The sequence below is a fragment of the Eubalaena glacialis genome, chromosome 2, assembly GCF_028564815.1.
Source record: "Eubalaena glacialis isolate mEubGla1 chromosome 2, mEubGla1.1.hap2.+ XY, whole genome shotgun sequence".
In the NCBI taxonomy this organism is placed as follows: domain Eukaryota; kingdom Metazoa; phylum Chordata; class Mammalia; order Artiodactyla; family Balaenidae; genus Eubalaena; species Eubalaena glacialis.
Genome location: NC_083717.1, coordinates 132,066,066 through 132,087,341, shown reverse-complemented (window position 1 = coordinate 132,087,341; position 21,276 = coordinate 132,066,066). Strand labels below are relative to the sequence as shown.

The window sequence follows — 21,276 nt, the reverse complement described above, 5'->3', positions numbered from 1 at the left end:
AAAGTTATTCATTAACCAAAAGCAAACATATGCAAAAAGGAAACATTAATTAATTTTTTTACTTTAAGGGAACAGATGCTGCTTGTGTTGCTCAGAGTCACGGAGTCTGTACTGAAGATACCATCACAAGCTTTTCTACAGTTCCAGGGGAAAAAAAACATGACTTTGGCAGGTCGACTTGCAGGACCACTTTTCCAGGCAATAAAAATAAATAAATAAATAGATAAATAGGTGGATAGATATGTATTTTTTCTTAAGACTCATTGAGCCCTGAACTTACTACCTGGAAGAAAGCTTTGAATCAGAAAGCATTTCATATTAAATAATTTTTTGTAGAGCCAAATAAAAGTTGCTTTATCTAAATAGACTATTTGCCATACATACAAACTCACAACCTAATAGAGTAGAGGAAATATCAATCAGGTCTGTGAAAAAAGTGTTAAAACAAGCTGATTATATTTATCTCTTGTGTGGTACACTTATGTATGATTGGAAGAAGCTGCCAGAAGGCTTCATGATAATGGCTTGATTGTTTGCATTATGAGTTTCCAGGTCTCTGGGATTGTTAGAAAAACAAGACTTTAAGTCGTTCTGTAGTAAAGAAAAAGAAGTAAATCACCATTCTTTCTTACCATGCTATTCTGGAAGACTTTAATCCCTTCACATCTTCATTTGAAGTATCAGTGGTAGGAATTATATGTTGTGTTTCCCAACCTAAGGATAGAGTACTGACTTTAAATGTATTATGGATTATTTGGAAAATAGAAAGCAAAGTAGTATTTTTTAAAGATGACACATTAAATACAAATACATGGATAAAATGGTTCTTAATGTCAAGGATAAAAGCTATCTCAGCTCTCATTCTTGGCCATTAGTGTAGCCATTCAAATGATTATTTTTTCCCCAGATATGCTAGTTCACCTAAAATTCTGTGATGGTAGTGAATAAGTCTTTGAAACCAGCTACATTTATTATCTAATCTCCTCTTGACTTCATGAGTTCTCCACCCCCACCGCCATTGTTAGAACTAACCCAATGGTGGGCACTATTGGAAGGTAAAATTTTAGCTTGCTACATGGAATAACTTTTTTGTACTCTGAATGTTTAAAAATAGAATGGAGGGCCACTAGTTATTACTGTTTAATTTCATAAACTCTGCTCATTTTTATCTTTATATTTAATGTATAAATTTATGTGAATTCCTTAGTAAAATTGGTTGAGTTAAACTTTTGAAAAACTTTTATTTTGTGACTTATTTCTTCAATAGGAGGATTATATCTTTGGTAGAAATCTATAAAGTCTCAGGGGTACAGCCTGGTCAGTAATTTCTGCCCTTTTATGAATAAGTTTTTTATTCTGTGATTGGATTTGTTACAGAACACCTTTAATTCCTCTGGTGTCTTTAAAATGAAATTAAATTTTATCCTTCAGTTTACGTATAAGTTTTCAAAAACACATTTCAGTAAGTTAAATATATCTCTAGTAACTTTTTTTTTTTTAGAATATTCAAATTGTATAGTTAGTGGTTCCCATCTTTAATTTGAGAATGTAGGTTTTGTTGTTTTAGTTCAATAACAACTAACTACTCAATAATTTCAACACGTAATAGTGTGGAGACTTTTATCTCTTTTTAAACAACATTTATTTAACATTAACATAATGCAGCATGAAGGGTAGTTAAACTTTAGGGAGATTTCTTTTCAGTTTTGGTAACTTGTCCTAATGCCAGAATGTTGGGAATTGGCAGTTGTTGAAATTTATAGTAGGTACTAATGAGTGCTTGAATTACTTTTATAAGTATTATGTGCCAAGAAAGGATATCATGGATATTATATGATTTAAAGTTCTGCTTGTTTTGGTGTAATTTTTTAATAATTGATTTTGAATATATTTCATTGTTATTTCTGATTATTTGTCTTTATAGACTCTTATAGTTGCCTGGATTAAAGCAAATCTAAATGTGTACATCTCCCGAGAACTTTGGGATGACTTACTCTCAGTATTGTCATCGTTGACCTATTGGGAAGAGTTAGCCACTGAATGGTCACTGACTATGGAGACACTAACTAAAGTTTTAGCTAGAAATTTATATAGTTTGGATCTCAGTGATTTACCATTGGATAAGCTGAGTGAACAGAAACAAAAAAAGCACAAAGGGAAAGGTAAGAGTTGTTCACAAAGGTGCTCCATATAAATTTGTTTAAATAATTTGGTCTGGGAAAATCAAGCCAGGGAGAGGTGTGAAGGTAAAAGTTATATTTTCTCTTAATTATTCCTTCCTTAATTTACCCTGAAGGTTAAAAATTTTCAACAGTGAAGCATGTAGGTACCTTGTAATTGTTCTTGAAGAGCCTTAAATTCAACAGTAATTTTGATGAGAAATAAAGTATTCTGTATGTTGTTCTGTACATATCTAGCTAAAGTTACATAAATAATTCAGAATCTTAAATATTATATTTTTAATAATTAACCAAAATGGAAATTTATAAAACACTCTTCCTTTTTATCATACACAATTTTTTATTGAAACATAGAAGGTGATTTCATGTTACTCTATTTAAAAAGAATTGCGTGAGAAATTCTTTTAAAAGCATTTTCTTAGTTTTAACAAAAGCAAACATTTCCTGAATGTGGATTGTATACCTGCCTAATGTTAAAAAGCTGGAGAGGGACAGTAACATAGTGATAATATCATAAAAACATGTCCTTATAATTCTGGGTTTGCTAGTATTTTTCACTCTTAATAATTAGTTGCTATCTAGAGATTACATCTGAGTCACATTTCATACTTAACAATAGTCCAGAGTGCTGAGTGTGTGACCAAACTACTTTTTCCTGGACTGTTTATTTTCCAAGTGGCTATTATTGGCAGGTAGAGAGAGAGTAACTTCCACCACAGGATGGATTTTGGTTAGCTCATTTTCTGTCCTTTTTTTGCCTGTCCAGATGTTTCACTTCTATATGAAGCAAGTGGGTGGCAGAGGATTTATAATCGTTTATTGTTGATGTTGTATTTTTAAAAATCTGCCTCCGTTTTGGACCATGAAAATGAAGTTCAGAAAAACCTTCTGTACGCAAGCATTTTATCTAGTTACTTTATGAGTAAACCTAAGAGTCTGAGGCAAAGGTGGCACACATAATTCGAAGAGATTATTGATATGGTGACGGTACACTGAGATTGAAAATCTGCATTTCTAGGAGTGGGACATGAATTTCAGAAAGTTTCAGTTGACAAGTCATTTTCTAGAGGATGGAGTCGTGATCAGCCTGGCCAAGCCCCAATGAGACAGAGAAGTGCAACAACCACTGGTTCCCCAGGAACGGAAAAGGCGAGGAGTATAGTACGGCAAAAAACTGTTGGTATGTACTCTTTAAAATCATGAGAATTGTATGGGGCAATACGTTTATAGTCCTTAGTAACAATGTATATATATACACCGTTTTCTTATCCGTTGGCTTTTGTTGTTACATGAAAAACTTCCATAGGAAAACATTTTTTTCAGTAATACTTGGAGTCCGATGACATGCTGTGTTATCGCTTTATGCTATTAAGATGTATCTTACGTTATTGTTTTTATGTAGTTTATTTTACTGTTGATATCAATAATTTTAAACCGTTACTTTACAGAATTGAAGAAGTAGGACTCTGATTCACTTAACAGAACTCATGTATTAATTGATATAGTTTCTACTAAGTGAATATACTCATAAACATGGAAAATTAGGTAGCTTATTTTCAGTGCTACAATTACACAATTATATTGGCTTCACAAACTTCCAGTGAGGAATTCATGCTCTCTACTTGTAGACAGCTGAGGCCAAGGTGGAGTATATTGTTAAGTTCCTTGCTGCCTTTAACAAGCATGGAAGAAATTTCTATGATGGGAAGAATTTCTGGATGTAGGATCACTCAGCATACTGTGGACCTAGTTACCATCTTATTCCTTTTCCTCTCAGAGATTTATAACTTGGTCTTCATTGTAGTAGAAAGAGTGCTGCAAGGAAAAATGAGGACTTTGTCCTGATCTTTTTTTTCACTCTTTCATCACTAAATAGCTATATAACCTTGAATAATTTACTGAACTTTCTAGGCTTTATTTACTTCATCTGTATAGTGGGTATGATAATATCTCACATGCCTGAAACAAAATTGCTTGACGTTACTTCAGGCTTTGCAATCTGTGATTCTGTGGAAGGAGAATTTTCTGTGGGAATATATCTATATTTGATGGTAATCAGTGAAAAACACTACTATTTTAAAAAAATTTAAAAGCATTGTTGTAGGACATGTCTTCTATGAAATGATGGGTTCTGAAGTGTTAAGAATTACAGTTGTAAAGGAAGAAACAAAAGTAGAAAGAGAATAGGGAAATTAAAGATTTTAGAAGAATTAAAAATGTTTAAAATTGTTCAAAAGAATATTTTCACAATTGTCTTCTGCCTATAAAATAACCATAGAATTATATTGATTGTATATGTCAAGCCAGAAGAATGAGAGATTATACAAGGAAAAAGGATATTGATGGATAAAAATTAATATAATTTAATTTTGGTATAGAATTACATTTTGAAATTCTTGGGAAGATGTTGATTACATCTGAAATGCCTTTCTTCATTTTATGTTAATGTCACATTTATAGAAAATATTTCTATATTGGTTAAGAAGGAATTGTTCTTTTAATTTTAAAATTTTACTTAAAACTAGAATCTTTTTTAAAAGTTCCATATATATATATTTTTCTGATTATGGAAGTAATTTATGTTTAGTGTGGAAAGTAAAGTTTAAGGAAGCATAAAAGCATATTAGGTGTCTAATGAGAAGAAATCATTGCTAACATGTTGGCGTATTTCTAATCTTTATAAAAGCATGTGTGAGTAAAATACTCATCTTAAAGGTATACCTGACTATGATTACTTTCTGATACCTATGTTAAAACAGTCTTGCCTGGCTTGCTCATTGGACTAACCTATCAAATAAAAAGTTAAAGCATTACCACAACAAAGGAAACCATAAACAAGACGAAAAGACAACCCTCAGAATGGGAGAAAATATTTGCAAATGAAGCAACTGACAAAGGATTAATCTCCAAAATTTACAAGCAGCTCATGCAGCTCAATATCAAAAAAACAAACAACCCAATCCAAAAATGGGCAGAAGAGCTAAATAGACATTTCTCCAAAGAAGATATACAGATTGCCAACAAACACGTGAAAGAATGTTCAACATCATTAATCATTAGAGAAATGCAAATCAAAACTACAATGAGATATCATCTCACACCGGTCAGAATGGCCATCATCAAAAAATCTACAAACAATAAATTCTGGAGAGGGTGTGGAGAAAAGGGAACCCTCTTGCACTGTTGGTGGGAATGTAAATTGATACAGCCACTATGGAGAACAGTATGGAGGTTCCTTAAAAAACTAAAAATAGAACTGCCATACGACCCAGCAATCCCACTACTGGGCATATACCCTGAGAAAACCATAATTCAAAAAGAGTCATGTACCACAATGTTCATTGCAGCTCTATTTACAATAGCCAGGACATGGAAGCAACCTAAGCATCCATCAACAGATGAATGGATAAAGAAGATGTGGCACATATATACAATGGATTATTACTCAGCCATAAGAAGAAATGAAATTGAGTTATTTGTAGTGAGGTGGATGGACCTAGAGTCTGTCATACAGAGTGAAGTAAGTCAGAAAGAGAAAAACAAATACAGTATGCTAACACATACATATGGAATCTAAAAAAAAAAAAAATGGTCATGAAGAAACTAGGGGTAGGATGGGAATAAAGATGCTGACCTACTAGAGAATGGACTTGAGGACACAGGGAAGGGGAAGGATAAGCTGGGACAAAGAGAGAGTGTGGCATGGGCATATATACACTACCAAATGTAAAACCAATAGCTAGTGGGAAGCAGCTGCATAGCACAGGGAGATCAGCTCGGTGCTTTGTGACCACCTAGAGGGGTGGGATAGGGAGGGTGGGACGGAGGGAGACGCAAGTGGGGAGAGATGTGGGGATATATGTATATGTATAGCTGATCCACTTTGTTATAAAGCAGAAACTAACACACCATTGTAAAGCAATTATACTCCAATAAAGATGTTAAAAAAAAAAAGTTAAAGCATTACAAATTTTGTTTAGAAAGGTAGCTGCATAAAGTTGGAAAATACTAATACTAGAAAATGTTGAACTCCTTGCATCAGATTTCATTACATGTCAGTACCATAATTTAACCTGTATCCTGAAGATGGACTTTTAGTTTATTTCCAATTTTGTGCTGTTAAAAATGGTACAGAATATAGTTATGTATATTTCTATACTTTGTGCTTACATGCAGATATGTCTAGGTTTAATCTGTAGGATTTGGAATTAAATTGCCCTTAAAACAATGAGATACCACTACATATCTATTAGAATGGCTGAAATCCAGAACACTGACAACATGAAATGCTGACAAGGTAATGGAGCAACAGTAACTCTCATTTCTCGTGGGAATGGTACAGCCACTTTGGAAGACAGTTTGGTAGTTTCCTAGAAAACTAAACATACTCTTACCATAGAATCAAACCATCCTTGGCATTTACCCAGGTAAGTTGAAAACGTATGTCCACACAAACATTGGCACTCAAATATTTGAAGCAGCTTTATTCATAAACTCGGAATTTATGCCAGAACTTGGAATCAACCAAGATATTCTTAAATAGGTGAATGAATTAACAAACAATGGTACATCCACACAGTGGAATATTATTCTTTGAAAATAAGAAGTGAGCTATCAGGCCATGGAAAAAATACGGAGGAGCTCCGGATGCATATTGCTAAGTGAAAGAAGCCAATCTGAAAAGGTTACATACACTATGATTCCAACTATGTGATATTCTGGAAAAGGGAAAACTAAAGAGACAATAAAAAGATTACTGATTGCCAGGGCTGGAGGTGGGGAGCAGGGCAACAAGAAGGGACGAATAGGTGGAGCACAGGGGGTTTTTAGAGCAGTGAAAGTATTCTGTATGATACCGTAATGGTGTATACATGTTATACATTTGTCAAAAGCCCATAGAATGTACAACACAAAGAGTGATCCCTAATGTAAACTGTGGATTTTGTTAATGACACTGTATCAGTATTAGCTCATCAGTTGTAGAAAATGTACCATACCAATGAAAGAGGTCAGTACTTGGGGAAACTCGAAGTGGGGGTGGGAGAAGAAGGGGATATATTGGAACTCTTTGTACTTGCCACTCAATTTTCCCGTAAACCTGGAACTGCTTTTTAAAAATTAAAGTGTACAGGCAGACCTCAGAAGATAGTGCAGGTTTGGTTCCAGACCACCACAATAAAGCAAATATCCCTATAAAGCGGGTCACACGAATTTTTTGTTTTCCCAGTGCATATAAAGGTTATGTTTACACTATACTGCAGTCTGTTAAGTGTTCAGTAGCATTATGTCTAAAGAAACAATGTTACATACCTTAATTTAAAATATTGCCCAAAAATGGTAACCATGAGTCTGAATCTTCAGCACTTCATAGACTTTTTGCTGGTGGCTGCTGACTGATCAGGGTGGTGGTCGCTGAAGGTTGGGGTGGCTGTGACAGTTTCTTAAAGTAAGACCATTAAGGGAGTTTGCGGCATTGGTTGACTCTTCCTTACCCAAACGATTTCTCTGTAGTATGCAATGATGTTTTATCGCATTTTACTCACTAGAATTTCTTTCAGAATTGGAGTCAGTCCCCTCAAACCCTGCCACAGCTTTATCAACTAAACTTACATAATACTCTAAATCCTTTGTTCTCATTTCAACAGTCTTCACAGCATCTTCACCAGGAGTAGATTCCACCTCAAGAAACCACTTTCTTTGCTCACTCATAAGAAGAAACTCCTCTTCAAAGTTTTATCTTGAGACTGAGTTTTATTTCAGTCCCATCCTCAGGCTAGTTCTGTTGTGCTTTCTACCACATTTGCAGTTACTTCCTCCACTAAAATCATCCATGAGGATTGGAATTAACTTCTTCCAAACTCCTGTTAATGTTGACATTTTGACCTCTTCCCATGAATCACATTGTTCTTAATGGCATCTAGAATGGTTTTCTTGTTTCCAGAAGGTTTTCAGTGTATCGATACTTTGCCCAGATTCATCAGAGCAATCACCATCTATAGCAGCTATAGCCTTACGAAATGTATCTTAAAGAATAAGACTTGAAAGTTGAAATAATTCTTTGATCCATGGGCTGCAGAATGGATGTTGTGTTAGCAGACATGAAAACAATGTGAATCTCATTGCACATCTCCATCGGAGCTCTTGGGTGACCAGGTGCATTGTCAATGAGCAATAATATTTTGAAAGGAATCTTTTCTGAGCAGTAGGTCTTGACAGTGGGGCTTAAAATATTCAGTAAACCATGTTGTAAGCAGATGTGCCGTCATCCAGGCTTTGTTGTTCCACTGGTAGAGCACAGAGTAGATTTAGCGTAATTCTTAAGGGCCCCAGGATTTTCAGAATGGTAAATGAGCATTGGCTTGAACTTGAAGTCCCCAGGTGCATTAGCCCCTAACAAGAAGGCCAGCCTGTGCTTTGAAGCTTTGAAGCTTTGAAGCCAGGCATTGACTCCTCCTCTCTAGTTATGAAAGTCCTCGATGGCATCTTCTTCCAATAGAAGGCTGTTATGTCCACATTGAAAATCTGTTGTGTAATGTAGCCACCTTCATTAATGATCTTAGTTAGATCTTTTGGATAGCTTGCTGCAGCTTCTACATCACCACTTGCTGCTTCCACTTGCACTTTTATGTTATGAAGATGGCTTCTTTCCTTAAATCTCATGAACCAACTCTGCTAGCTTCATGCTTTTCTTCTGCAGCTTCCTCACCTCTCAGCCTTCCTAGAATTGAAGAGAGTTAGGGCCTGGCTCTGGATTAGGATTTGGCTTGAGAGAATCTTGTGGCTGGTTTGCTCTTCTTTCCAGACAACTAAAACTTTCTCCATATCAGCAATACGGCTGTTTTGCTTTCTTATCATTCGCCTTTTCACTGTTAATTTCCTTCAAGAACTTTTCCTTTTTTGCAGTCACAACTTGGCTGTTTGGAGCAAGCAGTCTAGCTTTCGGCCTGTCTTGGCTTTTGACATGCCTTCCTCGCTAAACTTAATCATTTCTAGCTTTTGATTTAAAGTGAGAGTCGTGTGACTCTTCCTTTCACTTGAACACTTAGAGACTATTGTAGGGTAATTAACTGAAGTTAGACCAGTTTCAGTGGCTTTACAGAGATTCTCTGATCTAAGCTTTAGATTAGTAAATCCCCAAAATCCCAGGAGCTAATTCATTAAGTCATTTTCTGTAGCATAGGTTGCACAGCTGTGAGGCACTTGACAGATTTCCAGGTATGCATAAAGACCTGTAGTATAGTAGCAGATGGAGAGGTGCACTTCTGAAGAATTCATTCAGAATCAGAACACAAACTTACACCACTGTGATAATGGGAGAAGTTCCAAGAGAAATGCCCAAGCTCTTCCTTCAGGTTGGTGGTGGGAAAGAAGGAATAGAAGGAATTGTTATCTCCAAGGAATTATCTAACCCAAGGGAAAAAAATCAAGAAATTTGTAATTCGTCTGTGGAATCGAAAATTTGATTCAATTTTTAAAAGAAATGTCTCTAAAAATCACATCTGATTATAACTGTAGGTGGCATTTTACCTTTTGTGTTGATAAGCAGCACTTCAAGTTTTACCTATGTGTTTATGTCTTTGCTCTAATAAGTTTTAAGAAATGATTACCTTGAAGTCAACGTAACTTTTATTTCAAATTGGATTATAAAATTGTCGGTCACTTTCCCGAGAGGGAGAAGAAGCTAGCAGGAAATCACGAGTAGGGTCAGATTCTGACATTTTGTATATGGTTTCAATTTTAAAATATACTTATCTTTAGTACGTTATGCAGAAAGTCATACACTGAAGGCATGTTGTTGCCTTTTCTTAATATATTCCAACCTTCCATGTTTTGCTGCACATAAATTTACCTGAAAGCTGCTCTTAAATAATCCTTTATTTTGCCAACGTTAATAAATTTGGGGGTTAGGGACTCTCTAATTATCCTTTTCCAGTTATAAGTCTATGACATACATCTAGTTTTTGGTTAATACTTTTTTTGGTTTTCTCCTCTATATGTTCACAATGAAAATTTTTTTTTCAAATGATTATGCTGTGCTGCCCAAATACAGATACTCATTCAGTAAGGATTTATTGAGCTCATATGTGCCAGGCACCAGAGTTATAAAGATAAGAAGATATAGTTTTTGCCTTTGAAAAGTTAGGAGGCTGACATATAAAACATGCAGTCCACTAAAAATAGATTGTAAGCTTTGTAAAAGAAGGAATTCTTGTTTGTTTTGGTAATTGCTGTATTGCTAGTAAGTTAATTATGTGGGAGAGTCTTAAAAGCATCACAGATGATATGACATTTTATGTATGAAGGAGTGTCAAGAAGAAAAGACCAAATATATTATGAACTCACAGGGCCATGTTGTTGTAAAAGAGCATGAAATCTGCAAGAAACAGTATAAAATTCTGTGTGGCAGCAACATGGGAGAACAGAAGGAGGAGAAGTTTCCGTGGATATTGCAGCTGGATTGCAAAGGCCTTGTGTGACAGACTAAGGGATTTAGGCATCGGGGAACCAGCTGTTTCTAATAATCAGAAAAATCTAAGATTTTGAATTGATGGTAACGTTCAAATATATGTATTTTTTTATCAGTGTCACTATTACACTGGTTATTATGCAATATTGTTTCTTTTAAATTCTCCATTCATACATACCTTCATTTATTCAAGAATCTCTAAACTAAAAGTTAAGTTAAAAAATATTTGGGAAGTATAAACTTGATTATTTCTAAGTGTGTCAGAATTTGTCTTTAATTTTGTGAACTGGTTACTTTTAAGAAATTACCAAATACAACTACAAATGCAATTTTTTAAAAAAAATTCCAGTTTTTAAGTTTTTATCTTTAAAAATTTAATCTTTTAAATTTTTACATAATATGCTTAAGATTTGAATAAGCATAAACTTATTTTTCTCAATAACTCGATTCTTCATGCTGATTGCAAATTCTATTTTCTGTGTTTTTACTTAAAATTTTAAAATTATGCTGTTAACTTTAATATAAATAGGAGGTACTGATTTGATCAAGCATTCTTTTACCAGGAACAAATACTAACCATGAGATTTAATTCTTTAGATTATGAATTACATAAAATTCTCTAAAAAAGACCTATGAGTGACTTTGAAACTTTATTAGGAAAAAGTATGAAAGAAAGAATTTGTTCTTGGAATTCAGCTTCATTAAGAAGAATGGCTCAGAATTGCCTCAGAGTGGCTCAGAGAAATGCCCAAATATGGTACCTAAAATTTCTTGGAACTGTTAATATTGGTTCTTCTCAGTGTTTCCATTCGATGAACTTTTCGACCTTTGGTTTTGAGAACATAGTGCTAATTAAAGTGTCTGCTGTTTTTAATGCTATACCATTGTAACTGCTAATAATAAAAAAAAATGTTCCTGCTTTACACCAAAAAATTTACATTCGAAATGTCATATGTGTTCTCTGATTTCTTTTCTTACAGCTTGCCAGTATTTGCCGTGCTGAAATGTTTTAATTTAAGATTTCCTTCCTTTGTATCTTTTAGTTTTCTCTGTTGCTGCTTTTTCTGTGACACAAGCCTTTCATTATAGTCACTTCTTTTTTCCTTCCCCACTTCTTTCTTTTCCTTTTTTAAAGCCATGAGAAGCCGATCCATTGGTGAATGTGCTCTGCCATCGGCCTATATACGCAGTGCTAAAAGTGCTCCTGTTCTGATCCATACTTCCAAACCCTTCTTGCCTGATATTGTTCTCACTCCCCTTTCTGATGAGCTTTCAGGTAGTGCCACCTCTGCTAATTTCTGCACCACCTTTTTCACTTTTTAATCCTTCTGCTTTCAAATTTTGCTTAATCAAATAAACTCTTCAAAGTTAATTTCTTTGGGGGAGGTGTGGGAAATTGGGAAAGTGGTTGAGCAATCAACATTTTGAGTTATTTGAACTCTAATGCTATCCTTGCAGTTCATTCTGGAAGTGCTAAGTTTAGTGCTGTGCCAATGACCAATATTTTGGGTTGTAAATGGTCAGTTTTTTTTCTGTTCATGTTTGATTTTTTCTTCTCAGGTGGTTAAGTGAAGTGGTAATGTATATTTATAATGTCATTATTTGACTAACTATATGGTAAATCTTAAATAATGCATTCTTCATCATCTGTAGTAATGGAACTTAAGCCAGGGGAATCAGTAATTGAGAAAAGTACATAATCTAAAAGTTGTTTTCAAATAAATCTTTGTATTTATATTAGATTATAATAGCATATAGAATTCTAAGAACTCAACTCACTTTTAAACCAAATAAAGCAACCATTCTGTGAAGCCCCAATTTCTAAGAAGCCTCAAAACCTGGTCAGCTTTGCACTTCTGCCTCAGGTCCTTGATCTCCAGTATTGGGACGGTCTGCTCTTTAATAAGGCTTAATTAACATATAATAAAATGCATAGTTCCTGGGTTCAGTTCAGTGAGTTTTGAGAATTGTACACCCCCCCATCATCTTTCACCCCAGACAAAGTATAATGTTTCCATTACCCCCAAAATTCCCTAGTGACACTTTCGAGTCAGTCACTCTCTCACACACACACACACACACACACACACACACACACACACACACAGAGTTTGTAATTTGTATCACCATAGATCAGTTTTTTCTTTTTAAAAAAATTTTTTGTATGACTAAGATCATACAGTGCCTTGTCTTTTAGACTGAAGCAAATTTGTGTTGAATATACAGTTGACCCTTGAACAACGAAGGGGTTAGGGGTGCCGACCTTTCACGTTGTCCAAAATCCATGTATAACTTTACAGTGGGCCCTCCATTTTTGTGGTTTCACATGGGCAGATTCAACCAACTGCACGTAGTGTTGTGCTGTAGTACATATTTACTTGTAAAAATCCACAAATAAGAGGACCTGCACAGCTCAAAGCCGTGTTGTTCAAGGGTCAACTGTGCTTACTATGCAAAATGTGCTAGCTCAAAGAAAGTTATGGTGCATTCTTGGGTGCTTTCCTATACTCTTAGGAGTATTTCCCTGACGTTGCCACTTTTGGTGAGGTTGCTGGGGTTTTTTTAACAACCTATCTTTGTACCCTCTTACTTTCTAATTGACTATAGGCTTATGTGAGGGAAGGTGCATTTTTATTAATAATGTTATTTCAGGTAAAGTCCCTTTCACCATCCCTAAGATCACAGATTTCTCTCAAACCAAGAGGAGGTATATAATTCAAAATTAAAAAGGAAAGTGAACTACATAAAAGAAGAAATTGTTCTTCATAGTTTTCTCTCTCCGCCTGCTGTGAGCAGGCTTAATTGAACTCATAATAATATATTTCCTGGATGCGTCATCCAAGCTCAGGAGTTGAGGTTTCTATAACTGTTTCACCAATAAGACAATGAAACTACCCATAGACAATCACTCTAGCTTTTGGTTAGAAGTAGAGTTTTCCAGAAAAATATTTACTTGATACTCTTGAATACTTACGGGGTAAAAAGGCACTTCTTTTAATTCCTTTTACGTTTGTTTATTTTAACATACTACGTTTTCTAAGAAGTGGCTGTCAGTTTTCAATGTACTCTATTTTTATCCAGCCCTTTTTTCTCCTCTAGTATTCTTGGTTAGATGACCATTCAACCTACATTGTTGTGAACGTGATGCTATATGGTATAGCTATATATAGATAGACTAAACTAGTTGAATAGCTGAATATCATTGGAGAGTTTTTCTTAAGTTCTGGAGACTATTTCAAGGGCACTGACACTGTCAGTGACTTTAGTTCTTAACATTAGACTCATCTGATGTTGAACAAATGTTTCTTCCCAGGCTCCTGTCTCAGGTTTTGATATAATATCCTGTGGGTTGCAGGAGTATCTTAGTTTATTTTTTAAAGCTCTGCAGGTAGTGCTGGTGTCTGGGCAGGCACATTTTTCCTGTCCTCTCTTCTACACTAGACTGTAGTTTTACACATATGGTAGCCCAGTCTTGCAGTCTTTATTTTCCTGATAAACAAAGAGAAGTCAGAAATCTCAATAATTATTCTTAAGCAAATTAGCTTTTACTGTCAGAAATAATACTTTCGTGATAGAAGGGATGTAAAAGAACATAGGCATGGTGGGCAACTGACTTTTGCAACTGTTTCTTATTATTTTCTAATCAAGTACTGTGGGTGTCTCACCCTGAAATAAAGTTTACAAACCCACTTTCTTCCAGTTAGTTCTCAAAACTGCTAATTTGTTTGCCATATTTGATGCTGTTAGATTCTAGACTGTCTAGGCCATATTATGTAGACTGCCAAGGTTATTAACAATACTTCAATATTTGAATTGAGCACTGTAGAGCAAAATATTTTGATCTCTCTGCTTCTATTTTCTGAGTATCAGGAGAAAGAAGATGGTATGTCTCATGCCCCATCCTGTTCCTAAATTCTGCCTAATCAGGAGGAGAATTTTATATCTCTAATCAAACAAACAGGTTCTTTGCACAATCAAGGAATTTATTTCTTCTCGTCATCAATATGTGATAGTAACCTTTTACAGCGTTTCCACCTAGAAAACCAGCAGATTCTAGCATAATTCTAAATTAAATTTTTTGTTGTTGTTGAAATAATTTGTGTTAATATTTTAAAAAGTACATCTCAAGAAAAGTTTGAATCTAGCTTAAACACGGCATTATATAACATGTTTGCAAACAAAACTGTATAATTTTCTTATAAAAAAAAAATTGGTCATTTGTCTATTTCCAGAATTTAAGAGTCAGGGAAACAATAGTAGAAGGATAAGAGTAGAAGATAGTTTAGTGTTTTAAATTTTAGTGGTCTAAAATTAAAGTTAATTATTTGGGCTTGGTTTATTGCTTTTCAGTCTTTTCATATGGTTTCAATGATGTGCATACTGCTTTGAATTATCTACAAATTGAACATCTAGTCATAAAAAGATGTAGAATTTTTACTAGCCTCTGCTAATAATAGAATCAGAAACATAGATATTCTATAGTTCTTAACTTACCTTGAAGGTACATTGCCATTATAGCCCAAATAGGCAAAAAAAATTTTTTTTAATTACATAAAGGACATTGTCATTTCCTTTAGGTAATTCAGAAAAAACGAGCTTCTAAATGGCATCAGTTTCTACATGAAGTAATATAAATGATTTTGTGAATTCAGGAGCTGTAAAAATATTATTACTGATAGCTAGTGTTTATGATTAACCGAGAATAGAATTTAACTTTGGTAAAAGGGATTTTGGCACTTTTTTCTATACCTCGTTTTAGAAATTATTTAAATTTTCTAGTGGTATGTTAGTATTACAGATTAAGAGGTTTTTTCCCCCCTGAGGAACTAGCTTCATATTTTAGTAATTAGCAGCTACTAATTTTTAATATAAAAGACATGCTTTCCTTCTACCAGTATGTGAATATGATCTCTAGGCAGAGGTTCTTATGACGTATTATGGGAGATAAACCAAAATACTTAACATTCGTCAAGATACACAAATATGCATTACTTATCTGCTACGGTAATAAATGGAGTATAATGCATAAATATAAAGTTTCTGAGGAAATGCTTGCTTTTTCATTTAGAAGAATTCTAAGTGGAGTGCATGAAGAAGAAAGCCAACATTTTTTTAAAGTGTTGTATTCTCCTCAACTTAATGATAACAAGAAATTGTTTCAGCTTTAGGAGATATTTTGTATTTGACCCGTATTGGGAGTCTAAATGTATATCTTCAGGAATATAGTGCAGTCTTAGTATATTACAAACTTCTCTTGATCTGAATTTAGTATAAGGTGGCTCCTTTTGGACCTCATACAGAGAAAGGGATATGAGTGAAATAGCAGAAGGACTAGCCTCTTTTCATCCATTGCATGGATCCTGAGAATATTTTTAATTACTATCCCCATTTTATAAATGAGAAAACTGGTGTCAGAGTCTGGAGTAAGAAAACCAAAGTTTTAGACCTAACACCATCAATAAGTATATCTGTGATCTTGGACAAGTAACTGTTTTACTCTGGATCTAAATCTTCTCATTTTGATCAGTTATAGTTCTGTTATTTATAATCTTTGCATTACAAGCCTAATGGGTACCCAACATCTGACTTTTTGACTCTGTGTCCTTTTTTCATTATATTTTTCTGGCTTCTGAAAAATTTTTTTTAGTTATTTCTAGGTAATGTTAAAGGTCATGATAGATTCATAGACATGGTATTTTGCTTCTAAAATTTGTAATTTGTATATATCTCTACAGCTAAATAGTATTTCATATTGCGATTTTCAATTTCGTAAATATTTTTGAGGATTTACCATATACTTAGCACTTGAGGCAGTAAAAACAATGTAATGACGTTGAACACTAAACCTGCTTCTCAAATTTGAGAGAGTGGCTTCATCTCTTTGGGCCTCAGTTTCCTCGGTGAGAGAGTTAAATAATCTATGATGTCCATTTTGACTCTAAAATTTGTAATTCTTTAAAAGAAATGTAAGAAGCCATAGGTACAGTTTTTAGGGTTTGATGGTTATTTAATGGAATGGGCCAGTGATAGGCAGAGAATGTTTCTTCCTAGTAGATTAATGGTGTTTGTGTCAGAAATGAAAAAGTACAATTAATTTTTTTAGCAATGTATTAGTTTTATTTGATAGGATGAATAGATTTTAATACTATAATTAAATAAAGTAAAATACCTCAGTAGAACAGATAAATAGTTTCCTGACAAAGAGAACTTTAGGAAGAGGGTGGAGATTTCCATGTGTAATCTGTGGTCAAATAGATAAGCAAGATTTGAAGAAAAGGTGATGCCTCTTGCCTGGTAAGGAAGGAAACAGGAATTTATAAGACCCTATAAGATTCTGCAATGGGATATTTAGATCAGCTTTTTTGTGTTAAGATCTACTTTTTCTGCTTGGAACTTAAATAAGTATAAAAAATTGAATAGCAAGTTTGAATTGCTTGATTTATTGGCACAGCTCTATCTTTAACTGCACTTCCAAATGTTTCATCACCTCACTGTCTATTTCTATGCATGTTAACATATTAAAATGTATTCTGGTAGTTTTCTAATTCATTTATACTACATGCTATATTGGCTTGTGCACATCATTATTTAAAAACAGATTTGTATTTTTAATAGATTTTCTTTCATTGAGCTTACAAAAAAATCTCAAAAAATTTTATTTTTAAGCATATGCTTAGGGTATGGTTGAAATTAATACTTATTTTTCATATTCGTATAGTTCCTACTCTGTAATTTTTCTTTTTTACAGATATTGATGATGCTCAAATACTTCCTCGTTCAACTAGAGTCAGACATTTTTCACAAAGCGAAGACACTGGAAATGAAGTTTTTGGTGCTTTGAGTGAGGAGCAGCCATTGCCTCGAAGTAGCAGCACTTCTGACATCTTGGAACCATTCACTGTTGAACGAGCCAAAGGTGCAGTTCCTGTAATTGACAGTTCATCCCGTCATGCACCAAGCTTGCAGAGTTCCACAGAGGCTTCTTCAATAACTAGATCCACTGAAAGCCACATCACTGATACTCATAGTAGAGAGTCTTCTCTGGAAGTTGGTGATAGCATATATGACCATCTTTGTCACTTAATAGATCCAGTAGAACTTGCAGATTCAGCTTTTGAACAAATCCAGTACATTGACCTTGAAGGAGATGATGATCTTCTTTCCTCCCTGAAAGAATATTTTAAGGAAAACCAGGAAAGTCATAGTAAAAACGAGTTAGGTAAAGATGTAGCTTCACAGGAAGTGATTATTGCAGTAAATAGGGATGAAAGATCATCCTTAGATAAATTAGAACACATAGACCAGGAAATTAAATCAGAAAATACCACCTCCTTTGTTGGGACTCCTGAAAACATACAGTTTCAAAAAGAATCAAACTCAGCTGTCTTCATGAATAACAGTGCACCCAACCAGTTAGACAGCTTTATGAGAACAAAAACTTCTGAAAAATGTAAACAACTAAACAGTGATAAACAGTCATCGGAACCTAGTTCGGGTAGCCCTTGTGATAAAGAAAAGAGGAAACATCTGTATAGACAAACGGCCACAGAATTAGATGCCTGTATAGATATAACACTAGCTGAAAAGGTTAAGGGTATGCAAATTAATGAAAAAATCATTGTCCCACATGTTTTGCATGCCAAGAAAACTACTCTAAAAGCACCTGTTAACCACAGAATGCCTCATGTTACAAGCACTAGCAAGCTTTCTCCAACTAAAAGGAGCTTGTCTGAAACAGTAACTCATAGAGCCAAAATCATGAAAATTGCTTCTAAAAAACGAAATAGTGTTCACGTTACTTTTAGACCATCTACTGAGTCAGTTCAGTTTTATAATCCTCTGGAAAACAAAGAGGCTCCGTGGAAGATGAGGCTGCGCAAGCTCAGTGGCTTTAGTAGCAGCAGCAATAGCAGCATCAGCAGCCCCCACGCCAGCTCAAACAGTGTCACCGAGCTAGTGAAACCTGGTGTGTACAGGCCTCTAGACACGGCGTCAGTAAGTAGTAAGACAATTAAGGAATCTACAGAGATCCCCACCGCCATATTACAAAAAGAAGGAATTGCTAGTAATCAGTTAGGAGGTAGTCGTAGTACTATTAAGTCGTCAAGTCATGAGGCAGGACTACAGCAGGGCTCCCTGGGTGGCGTTTATAAAACTGTTGTACATGCTCTTTCGAAGCCGAAGGCAAATGTTTCCCCACAGAGGCAGAACAGAATGCCACCAGAGGCTCCACTGAGGGATCTGTACAGTCATGTAATGGGCTATTTTGGAAGGAAAGCTGCAGGTGAGCACTAACAGTGTGCAGAGCGCAAAAGGAGAAAGACAGCACCAGTTTGGCTTAATGCAACTGAAGCAAGCTATAAGCAATCAAAAAGCTTTGGGATGGTCACTGCTTTCTCTGTTTGGTTATGCATGCGCCTTTCCCCAGCTGTATTTTTCCCAGCATAAAATGTTTATTTAAATTACTAATTTCCCTTATAAAGCATTTAGTTAAACCTCTTTGCTGCTGAACAAGATAGGAAAGAGGGACATACAGGAAAATTTAATGACCTTCCAAAGGCTATCTAAATCAGATATTTTTCTGAGCGTGTACTACATGAACCTTGAAATTAAGTTTACCGAGGAGTTGGAATACTTTCTCCCCTGCCCCCCGCAATGGTTTACATTTAAAAGGGCCCCAGCTCTATATAATTGGGTTCATTTATTTTTACTGCTGATTTACTTGATTTTATCTTTTTCTTGGTAGATTACTGTGACATGATATAACATAATGGAAATCAAGGTCCTACAACCAACACCAACATTTTTAGTTAACTGTCATTGAAGAGGAAATTATTTCTTAAACCTCAAAGTGGACTCAGTTACTTTTCTTTTACACCATTTGCAAACAAGCTGTAGGCTTTTTAGTTTTGCATTCATTTGTATAGAATGCAAGTTATATCCTTAAAACACTTATCGTTACTTTCTTTTTTCTGAGATTTTAGATGTGCATAAAGGTTTCATGATAGCCAATCATGATTTAAATATGGAACCTCTATGGACAGATTACAGAAAGCAAGATTATGGTAACTGTTTTCTCTTATGTTGATTCAAATTTAAAATAACTTCACAGTTATAGAAAATTAACTTTCAGCAGTAAGGTAGGTTTTGATTTTATTTGTTTAACATGGTTTTGTTAGCATGATTAACAGAACGCTGCATCTTGCACTGAGCCATTAATGCCACTTGAGGGCAGTATTTGACAGCTTAAAAAAGCCTGGCCAAGTAGTATAAAGATAATGGTGTTTCAGAGTGATTTCCTGACCAGTATATTTTCTTAACCTGAAATGCTTTGTAGTTCATTAGGAATATAAACAGTGTTGATATCCTTTGGTTGCAGAGAAATCACCTTTTCAACAGCATAATAGTGAAATAAGTAAATATCATTTTCTGTAAGTTAGTTTCCCAAGTTTAAAGCTTTCTTGTTAATGTAAATCATAATGTAGTCATAAAAGAATCAAAATAACTATTGTGGGGGTTTTTTTTAAACAGAAAAATCTTTGTGAAAATAAATCTCTTTTTTCTTAAAGCATAAAATTAGATTTGTAGTGAATAGAAACAACATTATGTCAAAATCATAGAATTTTAATTTATTAATATCTAAACTTAAATTCAAGGGATATATTTCTTGCAGATATTCTTTGGGGAAAATGGAATTATAAATTATTAAGACTCCAAATAGAAGCAGAGGCAGGAAGAAAGAAAAATATACCAGTTTCTTTATAGGCAATATTAACCTAACTTCAACTAGTGCTTATCTATAAGCTTTCTTGCTGTTTAAGGTTATACTGAAGATTGACTAACATCTGCTTAGTTAAATAAAGTAAATATCAATTTACTAATTCTTAAAATTAAATCTAAAAGGAGAGAAATTATTCGTAGATGCATGTTTGGCAAATAATTGATATGGCATAGGTAATTTTTTGGCTGTTTTTGTTTTAAATTTAGGAAATGTAGTTAAGTCTTTCTTCACTATATATAGTTATTTATTTATTTTTAGTCAATAAAGAGGACATGAGCACAAAACTGCCCCCTCTTAATAGTGATATTGGCAGCAGCAATGCTAATGTTCCTGATCTGATGGATGAGTTTATAGCAGAACGACTTCGAAGTGGTAATGCCTCAGTAAGTGTTATTTTATTTATTTGATTTTAGAGAGGAGGGTAGAGAAACTAAAAGATATATACATATGTACATATATATGTATATGATATACATGTGGAAAATTTTTTTCAAATCAGCCCTCACCCCAAATTTAACCCTTTTTTGAATTAAGATTTTTAAATTATATTTTTATAGTATTTTTTATTCAAAGACCTAAAACAAGCAGGCTTTTAGTTTTGACCAGGGTGAAAATTTGGGATACCTGTTTGCTCAGCTCCTGTGGTATAAGCCACTACCTTCCTAGTTCTTTCTCTGTTTTTCATCTTTGCTCTTAGAGTACTCTGATGCCTGCTGCCAGCCCTCAGCAGGAAAGATAACAATGGAGGTCTTCTGGCCCAACTCACACCATTTTGATAGCATGCTAACATCAGTTACTTAATCATTACAGATAACTTTGGAATAGATTTTAAAGTTATCTTTATCTTG

General features: G+C 34.4%; 1 protein-coding gene across 7 annotated transcripts in view; it reads left to right on the top strand.

Annotated features, from left to right (window-relative positions):
* Positions 1–21,276, top strand: part of RALGAPA1 (Ral GTPase activating protein catalytic subunit alpha 1) — a 218,035-nt gene that overhangs the window by 87,622 nt on the left and 109,137 nt on the right. For 5 of the 7 annotated variants that reach the window (XM_061180786.1, XM_061180789.1, XM_061180787.1 and 2 more), the window contains 5 exons: positions 69–198; positions 1,925–2,162; positions 3,199–3,360; positions 17,396–18,931; positions 20,687–20,811. In XM_061180786.1, coding sequence (XP_061036769.1) covers positions 69–198; positions 1,925–2,162; positions 3,199–3,360; positions 17,396–18,931; positions 20,687–20,811 — 2,191 coding nt within the window. Of the gene's footprint in view, positions 1–68; positions 199–1,924; positions 2,163–3,198; positions 3,361–11,782; positions 11,924–17,395; positions 18,932–20,686; positions 20,812–21,276 lie in introns of all 7 variants that reach the window. The other 2 variants (XM_061180793.1, XM_061180792.1) reach the window with 2 other exon arrangements.